This window comes from Lepidochelys olivacea (genome assembly GCF_965140295.1).
Source record: "Lepidochelys olivacea isolate rLepOli2 genome assembly, chromosome: 1".
NCBI classification, from domain to species: domain Eukaryota; kingdom Metazoa; phylum Chordata; order Testudines; family Cheloniidae; genus Lepidochelys; species Lepidochelys olivacea.
The window spans coordinates 288,504,768-288,515,634 of NC_140411.1; the positions used below are offsets into that span (position 1 = coordinate 288,504,768).

At 44.5% G+C, this 10,867-nt stretch overlaps 1 protein-coding gene across 2 annotated transcripts; it reads right to left on the reverse strand.

Annotated features, from left to right (window-relative positions):
- Window positions 1-580: 580 nt before the first annotated feature.
- On the reverse strand, window positions 581-10,614 carry LYZ (lysozyme). 2 transcript variants are annotated; one of them, XM_084635373.1, is made up of 5 exons: window positions 10,080-10,614; window positions 6,500-6,693; window positions 5,521-5,685; window positions 2,892-2,970; window positions 581-1,033 (listed from the first exon to the last, which is right to left on the reverse strand). In XM_084635373.1, exons 2-5 carry the CDS (start codon window positions 6,633-6,635, stop codon window positions 967-969), a joined length of 447 nt encoding a protein of 148 aa, XP_084491499.1. In that variant the 5' UTR covers window positions 6,636-6,693; window positions 10,080-10,614; the 3' UTR covers window positions 581-966. The 2 variants fall into 2 exon arrangements, with proteins under 2 accessions (XP_084491499.1, XP_084491498.1); XM_084635372.1 differs by lacking the exon at window positions 10,080-10,614 and having other exon boundaries at window positions 6,500-8,175.
- Window positions 10,615-10,867: the final 253 nt, after the last annotated feature.

Genomic DNA, 10,867 nt, shown 5'->3' on the forward strand with positions numbered 1-10,867 from the left:
TGCCAGTTGGTAACAGTCTCCAAAGGAGCATCTGCTAGCTGGGGTTTGCCGGAGTGCTGGAAGTACCTCTCCTCTCCCTCTGACCTGACAGTGGATGATTCGTGCTTCAATACCTTATTGAACGGGGACCAGCGTGTGTGTTTGTCATGTTGACAATGTAAGAGGACCAGTGTTCTTAACTATTAATTTCTTTGCTTTTAAGTGCTTGGGTTGTGTAAATGATGTGATGAGTGGCATCAGTGTAGTTGCTACAATCTTAACATATTTTTTAAGCCCAAATTCATGTTTTTGGAACATAATTATATATAACAGATTACAATTCCGCACCATGTTTTTAGAAACTATGATAGTCAATATAAAACATGTAGGTCTCCCTGATTATGTTCTTCTCCCACAATCTTTATCTCATAGTACCAGGCCCTGTTCTTTAAAGGTATTTAGGCTCTTATTTTCCATTGAATGAACATCAATGGAAGTTAAGAGCCTAAATATGTTTGAAGACTTGGGCCCAAGTTCATAATCTCTTATTCAGTTTCTTTTGTATATTAACCAAGAATCACAAAAATGATGCGCAAAGTAAGTAATTTTATTGAGTGTAATGAATGTGAGCTCGAAAGCAAGATGACATAATATTACTAATTAGCAGAACAAAGTAGTAGCAGGATCTCACAGGAAAAACAGATCTGGCTTATTCTAATGTGTATACATAATATAGAGCTAATAGGAGCTCTTTAAAACTGTGTAGAACACAAAATAAGTTACTGCAGCTGGTCACATGGAACGATCCACAGCAAGGAGTAAAATATTTGCATTTTACCAGTCAGTTGCCCTGCAAACCTTTCTCCTGAATTTTTTTTATTCTGAACATGATTAATTGTAAAAGGGAAGCAAGCAAAGAGAATATTTTGCTCTATGTGAAAAGCTCCTTATTTATAAGGGAACCAAGATGCGATAAACCCCATCACTTTATAGCCCACAGCCACGGATCCACAGGGAGACATCTCGTCCTTTGCAGTTCTTTCTCCATGCCACCCTGTTGAGTTAAAAATCACATTAGTTGATTATGGCCATCTCATCAATTAGTGCAAAGCCACCCAAGAAAAAACCAACCAATTACATTTTTGTATGATTAACTTTTCTGCAGAGATCCGAGCTAATATAACAAATAATTTGCTACTGGTCCAATCCCAGCAGAGCACCTGCCTAGTCTGAATGGCCCAGCTGAGTCCTGGAGCTATGCATGCCTGAATAAATCCTGAGTCTGCCAACACTTCCTAAAAGGTTGTCAAATGGTTGTCAAAAGGCCCACTTACCAGCTGCTATTCCTGCCACATAAATTTGGTGTGTTTGTGACGCTGCTCAGAGGCAACAACTCCATGGGAGCTCCAGGGCTGGAGCACCCTTGGAAAAAAATTAGCATGTGCTTAGCACCCACTGACAGCCAAGCTTCCCCCTCCCCGCCCAGCGCCTCCCGTCCGCCAGCGGCCCCGATGGATCAGCTGTTTCGTGCCGTGCAGGAGATGCTGGGAGGGAGGCGGAGGAGTGGGGACAGGGCATGCTCTGGGGGGAGGGCAGAAAGAGGCGGGAAGAGGGTGGAGCAGGGACAGGAAGAGGTGGGTGGGGTAGGCCTTGGAGAACGGGGTGGAATGGGGGTGGGGCCAAGGTGCGCCAGGAGCAGAAAGAGGCTGGGTGGGGGTGGGGGCTACAAGGAAGGGGTGGAGCGAGGGTAGGGCCTGGGGCTAAGCAGGGTTTGAGCACCCCTGGGGAAAATTGGAAGATGGCCTGTGTGAATTGCTCTCTACTGGATGGAATCAAATTTGTTCAGTGTTGTGCCATAAGCACTATCCTGCTAAATAAAATTAATGAACATTTCCTTTTATCTCCAGCTGGAGGGCACTAAACTTCTGGAGAAAGGTGATTTAAGTTCCATCCCCACTGCCATATGAAAGATCAAGTGGCCCTGTTGTGCAGCATAGATGTAATCTTGAAGTCCCTGGTGGTTCTGGATTTGTTACTTTGGTGTTTGAATTCCTGGGAACCACAGATGCTCACCAAATACATTTCTCTAAGTAGAAGAGTGTGTGTGCTTCTGATGTGGTGGACAAGCAGGGCGAACCTGGGCAGGAAGGGGTTAATTGTCTGTCCTGAAGACAGCAGCTGAAGCCGGTCCCATTTCACCTGCCAGAAGTAACAAGTCTAGAGGGAATTAAAATGGAGGAAAAAGGCTTCAGAGCCAGTCACCTAACAGAGGGATCTTGGGTCTGAGGCCGAGAGGACCTAAGGGGTGGGCTGAGCAATCCTGAGCTAGGAACTGTCAGGTCAGCCAAGTCTGCGGAGGAGGTTTAGACTGGACTTTGTGCTGTTTTATTGGTCATTAGAAAAGTCAAACCCCAGAAGTAGGTGAGTTGTGAACCTAGAGAGGGCACTTGGACTGTTGTTTAGAGCAAATGGGATAGACTGCCATTCACAGTGCCAGTGCTCTATACTGGATGAAATCCAAACTGGTCAACTCTATGTCATAGACCGTACACCTTTAATAATGAATAGAGAGTTGTTTTCAGTCCAAGTGTAGGAGTTTTTCGAGGAGGAAGATCTGAGAGCTATCTCCACTGCTGCTGTAAAGGTCCAAGTCGCCTTCATGTGTATCAGAGCTACAACTGAGATGCCTCAATGTCCATAAATATATTGTGCTGTGAATCCTTAGTATACAAGTTCTGAGTTCAAATCTGTTAATAATTAAGCATGCAAATATTAGCAACCTGCTTGTTGCTTCTATACAAGCTTGTTTATCTGAAAGAAGATTGTAGTCTCTCTCTTTTAACTAGCCTCCCCCCTAACTGTACACACAAATATGTCACTGTTATTAGTTCTTGTAAGAGTTTTAGACGTACCATGCACCCATGCCATTAGGATCCTGAACAACTCTCTTTGCACAATTTACACTCGCTGTAATGTCTGCTGCCAGTAACTCTAAAAAAGAAATACAGTGGTAAGCGGAGGAAGAAAAAAACATTTTCCTCTTCATTTTTTTAAAATCAGTCATCTTAAAATGGATGCTGAAATAATATTTTATGTATTATTGTTTATTAATCAAGTTGATTACAGTAGCATCTAAGGACCAACCAAGAACAGGACCCTGTGGTGATAGGCACTGTACAAACATAGAATCGTAGATGTTCGTGTTCTGAAGATCTTAGAATCTAAATAGAAAGATAGACCCAGGGTAGGGAAAAGGGATATAACACACAAACAGAGTAAGCAATTTTCTGGTGTCAAGCATCATGTTAGTTCCACAATTTGATCTTAGCTTTAGAATGCTGTAAGTCTGTGGGCTAGTTATAGCATAACCAACTACTGTAAGTTGTCTTGTATCTTCCTCTGGCACATGTGATAATGGTCACTGCTATTATACACTCCTGGGGGAATTCTATGTCACTGTGTGCATGCATAATTGATGTGCTATGCATATTTTTAGGGTTTTTTCCCCCAGAAAATAGCTTCTGCCAGAAAGGTGCTACAGTTCCACCTTTTACCCACCAAAGGGTGCTGTGGCGCTCCCGGCCAACTAGGGAAGAGAAAGAGCCTGCAATGCCTTCTTCACAGCGCCTGTCGGGCCAGGTCAGGAGACAGGGGACATGGGGAGACAGACATCATGGGGCTGCTGCGGGATCACAGACAGGGGCTCATAAGGGCTAGTTGGGGAGGACAAGCTGGGGGAGGGCCTGAATGGGAGTGGAAGTGCTGGGCCACAGTGGGGAGGGAGTTGCAGGGCCACATGAAGATGGGGAGGGGGTTTAGGGCTGCATGAGGATGGGGGGAGGTGGCTGGCTGAGGGGGTTCAGGGACACATGGGTACAGGGGGAGGAGGTGCAGGGACACATTGGTATGGGGCCTGGCTAAGTGGGGGTGGAGGGACACATGTGGACAGGGGCATATGTGCCTGACTGAATGGGAGAGGCTAGGGGTCAGCCAGGGTCTGCATGGGGGAAGCTCCCTAACAATCCTTCCCCACCTCCCAAAAACACCTGTTCCATACTTTTCCCACCCATACCCAACAACCTTCTAAGTTCACACCCAGGCTCCTTCCCAGCAATTACTTCCCTCTCCCTCAGATCCTCTGTTACCCCTGACTCCCCCAAGTCTTTGCACTGCTTCTGAGGGGAGCAGGAAATATGGTTCTGTACTATAGTTTAAATGAGTTATTACTCAGAGTCCTGTATTAATATGCCTAGTAAGGAATCTATTTGTCAGAAAACATTTCCTGAATCTTTTTTGTTGTCTGTATTGTTACAGACATACTTGCTGACACGTATTTCAAAATAAATTACCAAAATGATTGAAACAGATGTGATTATATTGTGTTCTTTTGACAAATAAAATATGAAGAATTTTGCAGAATTTTAAAATATTGTGTACAGAATTTTTAATTTTTGGCATAGAATTCCCCCAGGAGTAAAGAGGCTATTGGAGACATTGTATTGAACTAGAAAGACCACTGGTTAGATCCAGTATGGCAATTGCTCTGTTTCTCTCTTTGAAGTTTCTATCTGTTTCTATTAGACTTTGCTGAATTCTATTTAATGGTTTTATTTCAGAACAAATGTCTTCTAGTACTATAAAGGGATACCACACCATCTGCTTCAATATAACACACTTGTCTGAAAATTTTAAACCAACTATTACCACAAGTAGCACCTAAAAGTCACCAGAAATTGAAAGAAATGAGAGAAAAATATTGTTTGGTATTTTTTCCATCTTCTTTCCTTGGTGCCCTTGATAGCTTTTGGGTGTAATATGTCTTAGGTGAGACCATAAATTCTGTGCTAACCCTCTCCAAAAGGGTTGGTTTTACTCTTTCTGAATAGCTATTTTGCTGGTTTTGTGTATAGTCAGACAGACAGTTTTCTATGTTGTTTGTGTGGGTCTCTCACACAGCAACAGAGGAGACAAGTCCAAAAAAAAAAAGAGGGATTGTAAAAATACAAAAACTGTCAGGGGACGGGAAGGTATATTGTAGTACTTGAAACTATTTTTAATTCTTTCTTAAAATGGACTAGATTTCAAGTTGATTGTGTCTCTTTAAATTAGAAACTTTAAATGTTTTTTTTTATAATGAAGCAAGGGCAGGAACCGGCATTTGTGCTGGCCTTCTGCACAGTGGTGAACTTCATCCTCTGAGAACAAAGTTACATGTACTCAAATCAACATAACCGGTAAGTAGTAAATGCTTCTCGAAAAGGGAATTGTTTTTACTAAAGAAACATAAAACAGAAAGTCAGAAAAGAAGGAACACAATTCCTTTTTAAAAAATCCTTTGGGAATTCCCCTTTTATAGCACACATGCATCCCCACACATTGCAACCTCGCCCTTCTGTCTGTAGAATAAGGGGTTGGTTTTTTAATGTAGGGCTACTAGGAGCAAAATATGGCCTCAGTTATAACTTTGCAATGCTATAGGCTCACACAAACAGGCAGAATTTGCCCTTCATAGTGTTACCTGTAGGAACATATTGCACCTACCATGACACTGGATTTTACATGCGTTCTTGGCTCTTGGAGTCTTGCCATCATTACACCACCAGTGGCTGTTGATCTGTAAAATCCCATAGTCAGTGCTTTGGTCACCAGGGTTATAGTTCGTGGCTCCTGTGTTAAAGTTGCTCTCGTATCTTGCTGCGCACACCCCTGTGAAGGTTCCATTTAAAAAAAATAACCACACACAGACTGATGTATTTTCTCTGGTGATACAAACTCCTCATAGCTTGATACTTTACAGAAATATGAATCTAAATGCCCCTATATCACTGGTTTGTAGATGATGTAAATGATTATGTAATACAAAATACACACAGGCAGTTTTGCTTCCCATTAAATTGATCAGATTCACAATCCTTATTTAATATGAAGAGTAAGAAAAAAACATTCTACATGGAAAACTTTTGATTGTCATGTGAACACCACATGGGGCCAATATCTTTGAAGGAAACACCAGTGAGTGTTTTGGGGTGTAGAGTTGCCAACTTTCTAATTGCTGAAAATCAAACTCCTGAGCCCCTGCCACAGCCCCACCTCTTCCCCCAAAGCCCTGCCCCCACTCACTCTTCTCTCGCCCTCCCCCTATTGCTCCATGCTCTCCCCGCTCCCTGTTGCTGGATTGTCTCATCCTCCCTCCCTCACCAGCTGGGCTCCCTCTGCTCCGGGGCCTGGACAGGAGCTGCAGTCAGACTCAGAGCCTACCGCACGCACGGTTGTCTGCAGATAGAAGGCGACCCTAGTTGAGCAGGGGCTGTCAAAGGTTGATGACCCAGTACCTCCCCTCCCACTCCCACCCTCTCTGGTAAACGGACTTTTGGTCTCCAGTCAGTACATCTGACTGGACACTGCTGGGTCCCCTTTTTGACTGGACTTTCCAAAGGAAAATGGGCACCTGTCAACTTATCCCCATTCCCTCCCCGCCCCCTGAATCACATAGACATCTCCTCCAAGGCAGCAGTCTTACAATGTCCCAAGCTGTAGCCGTGGTATCCATCCAGCCCAAGCCTTTTCATTGCTCTTGCCAGCTCACACCTTTCATAGGTCTTCCCACGAGCAGCCAGGGGCAGGAGGAGAAGCCCCAGGATTAGCAAAGCCTTCATGCTGGTGGTGTAGCAAGCCCAGGCTCCTATCACTGAGACTAGAGACGATGTGTGCCTGCTAATAGTGGGGAGGAACAACAGGGAACAGCTCAAATCACGCTCCGCCCGGAAAGCAGTGGCCCTTCCCTTAGCTCTCAGCTGTCCCTCCTGCCACACTGGGCAGCTAAAGCAGCAGCCCCTCCCTGCAGCTCCCAGCTTTGAATGATAAACTGCAAATACTTTGGTAGGTGGGTTAAAAGGTTGTCTAGTTCTCTGTGGCATCTGTAAGTTCTGCTATGTCTTTGGAAATGCAGTGTGCCTAGTGGACTGGGCACTGGACTGGGATCCAACAGACCTACATTGTAGTGCAAGCTTTGCCTCTGGTCTGCCGGGTGACCTTGAACAAGTCACTTTACCTCTGCCTCAGTTTCCCCATATGCAGAAAGGGGATAATGATACCTCTCTTGTGGCCTATATGCTCTGTCTAGGTATTGCTAGGTATTCTTATGCTGAGCAAGTGCTATTTTAAACTTACACTAATAAGTCTCAGTAATGACTGGCTTTCTACACCCTAAGAGAACAGTTTATACTATATCTTTTTCTCCAGGGGTGGGAGAACACCTTTATTACAGGGATGTGTGCTAAATTAGGGCCCTGGCGCTGTCTACCAACTACTGATACCAACAGGGCCTGCTCAGCAGACCTAAATTCGCAATAGCACTTTGCAGACATTGACTTTGATGTGTAAATTTAAAAAAATTAATATGAATGTGAATTTTGTTTTTGTAAAAACTACAAGGTCAGATGCTAAGATTTCTGTTTCTGTAACACTGCAGAATGACAATAGTGACTCTGTAGTTAATGTTGTGACTGAGTTTCCCATTACAAGCCTGATTTGGGCTACTCCATCTAAAATGCCCAACCAGAGGAGTGTCAGCTTCGAAACCGGTAGGAGAGGCCTGAGGGAGAGGGAAGACTTTACTAAAAAGCTGAAATGAATTGGACACCCTAAGCGCAGAAGTTCAGAAACAAACATTCTTCTTTTGGGTGGGGGGGAGGCTGGGGAAGGAGGAGGGGTTAGTGTATATATATTTGTCCCTCTGTAGTAAAATAAAGTGAGGAGAGATCACATTAAGGTTACTGAGTACATCTGTGTGCTAGCCTGTTGGCCCAGAGTTGAATCTAGTTTGTGCTTCTTAATGATGACTTTCCAAACTTTCCAGTGTGTGAGTTTCCCTGAATTTCCTAGGTTTACGCAGGCCCGCCGATGGGGGAGCGAGGGAGTAATGGGGCAATTGCCCAGGGGCCCAGGTGGTTTAAAAGGGCCCGTGGGGGCCCCGGCCGCTGCCACCGGCAGCGCAGCAGAGGTAAGGCAGGCTTCCTGCCTGCCCTCACTCCACACTGTTCCCGGAAGTGGCTAGAATGGCTCTACGGCCCTGGAGGGGACAGGGGGTCTCCGCACACTGCCCCCCGCACCCATCACTGGGGGTGGTGTCTGTGGGAAGTGGCACACGGAGACTCCCTAGACCCCCCCGGCTAGGAGCCGCTGCCAGGGTGTGCCGGTCACTTTCAGGAGCCACCTGAGGTAAGTGCCAACCCCCTCCTGCACCCCAACCCCCTTCCCCATCCTAAAGCCTGCACTGTGCACCCCAACTCCTGCCCAGAGCCTGACCCCTCTCCCTCACCCAAACTCCCTCCCAGAGCCCACACCCTGTTCTTTATTATTATGAAAGCAAGGATGGCCCAGTGGTTAGGGCAGTGGCTTGGGGACACAGTTCCCTCTTCTGCCACAGATTTCCTCTATTGTTTGGTCTCTGTGTGTCTTCGCTCCCTACATTATGGAGGTGGCATGCAGTGCTCACATACTTTGATGGTGGGAGCCATTTAAATGCCATAGATGGACTCTATGTGCTATGGGCCTCTGTTTTTCCATAACAAATACAGCTAAAATGCTCCATTCTTGGGCCCCAGGCCTAGATTGTTACCTTACTGCACATGCAATTTATATATGTTAAGGAAAACCCCACACACCAGAACAGTACTGTATTGATTTTTATCTTAATTAGGAGAATTGTGCAAATACAGGCAGAGAAGAGAACAGCACTATGAAGAAAGCCCTTTTGGGAAATACCGAATTAGTATTTTTAACTACTTCTTAAGAAATGTGTGGTTTTCTGTTACTCAAAGAAAAACATACATTGTTTCGTTTCCTCATTCATCTGTCAACCATTAGATTTTAACAAAGCACTGCAGAAGTTTACAAAATGAGAGGTGTAAATATATATCTCTAGTCCCATTTGTGCCAGTGTAATTCCAGGTCCAGCACTGTCTCCATTAAAAATCACAGGTTCTTCCTTGATGGGGAGAGAAGCCATTTTTGGAGCCACAAGATTTTTCCTACTTTCACATTTTCTTCTCAACCTGCTATCCAAAAGACATTGGAGTCCTAGGCCCAGATGCTCAAAGGTATTTAAGTGCCTAACTCCCATTGAAATCTATGCTGGGCTGAAGGTTGCTCTCCCCAGAAGCCATCAGCACCAGTGCAGCCAGAAGCATTGCTGGTACAAGATGCTTTTCCCTTTCCTCAAGTCTCCGTCATCAGGGCCTAAGTGCATGTTCTGCACAGCAATGCTATCGAGTGCAATTTTTCCCAGGCTGGCCCAAAAGCAGAAGAGCAAGGGCCAGACTCTCAGCTGGAACAAATCCATGACTTCAATGGAGCTACACCAATTTACATCTGCTGAGGATCTGGACCAAAGTTGGAGAGTTCTTTTCCATACAATGTATGGCCAGACAGGAGAGCCCTAAACGATGTTGTTCAGGATTTCCTAACTTCAGAAAGTATAAAAAATGTCAACTGTGGCAATTTAGTGAAGATAACACCCCAACTCTGTCATTTTAAATGTTGATTTTGGGGGTATTTTTAGTATGATCTTTCAGTCTTTGTGTGTGATAGACATTTATATAGTGTTTTTCTCCAAAAAAGCCAAAGCACCAGACTAGCTATAAAACTGTGTAATCAGAGAACACTCCACCCGCCCCTGAATGCAGCTACCTCTGACACTGAAAACCTTTAAACAGTACAAAGCAGCATGACATTGAAGAATTCTGTGTCCATTGTGAGTTCTAGCTGAACATAGATAGCCAGAATGGAATCACCCCATTGGAATCTGACTCGAGTTTAAACTATGACTGCTAACTCTTCTTAGGTCTTTAGAAGCAGGGCTGTACTGCCAATATTTTAACAATGGGCTCCCTCAAAAGTGTGCCATTCCCAGGGTAAAATACTCCCCCTTACCCTCCTCGTGCCCCCAATATAAAAAAATTCAATTCTACACCCTTTCCCTCAACAAACAGCCCTAGCTGACACAACACTACCCTTTTCCTGGCCCAGTACTTCTTGCGTCACCACGTTTTCACCCAAACCACCCTCTCATAGAAGGCTCCTTGAGGTGGGTCCCTTACATGACAGCTCTTCCTCACAGAAATAGCAATGATGTCAGGTGCCTGCCTGTGGCTTCTTCAGGCAGCAGTTGTGGTAGGTTGGGGTGATGTCCCTTCTGTGTTGATCGTTGGTTGGGTATTGAGTCCCCTTTGTTTCTTAATGTTGATGGCTCTTCTCTATGTGACATGGGAGGTTAGGAGTTAGAGTGGGTTTCCAGTGGCTGTATTACCCGAGAATTGAGAGGTGTGTTATTCCAGAATTTGATTATGCTAATTACAGCCATATTATGTGTATTCAGCCACCATGAATTAATAAAACAGAACACCACATAGTAAAGGGTTAATTTGCACCAGCAGGGCTTGTGGAGAATACAGGCTCCAAGCTTACAGTTTCTATTTATCGTGATGGGAGGAGGGGAGAAAAGCATCAACAAATTATGAGACTGAAAGAAAATAAGTGGATGCAGACCTTGAGCTTGGGCGCTTTTGATATAGAAGCTTATTATGGCTAAGATTGTTAGGAATGTTTTGTTAATAAGTAGTTGTTTGAAGTTAGGAGAAGTGATGACCCACTAGGGGTCACAATGAGCTATGACTTTTGTAAAAATTAATTATAAAAAAACTAGATAATGGAGTATACTTTGGAGCAGTTCTCTGAAGCTATCCTGAGAGACTTTTTCCCAACACCATATTCTCTGGCAGGGAAGCGCCTGGCCATTGCTGATCTGCTGCTAATCACTCAATACCATCTCAGAGTTTAGGTAATTATTTGGAATGTTCTAAACCTATTGCTTATGTCTGTGTGTGCT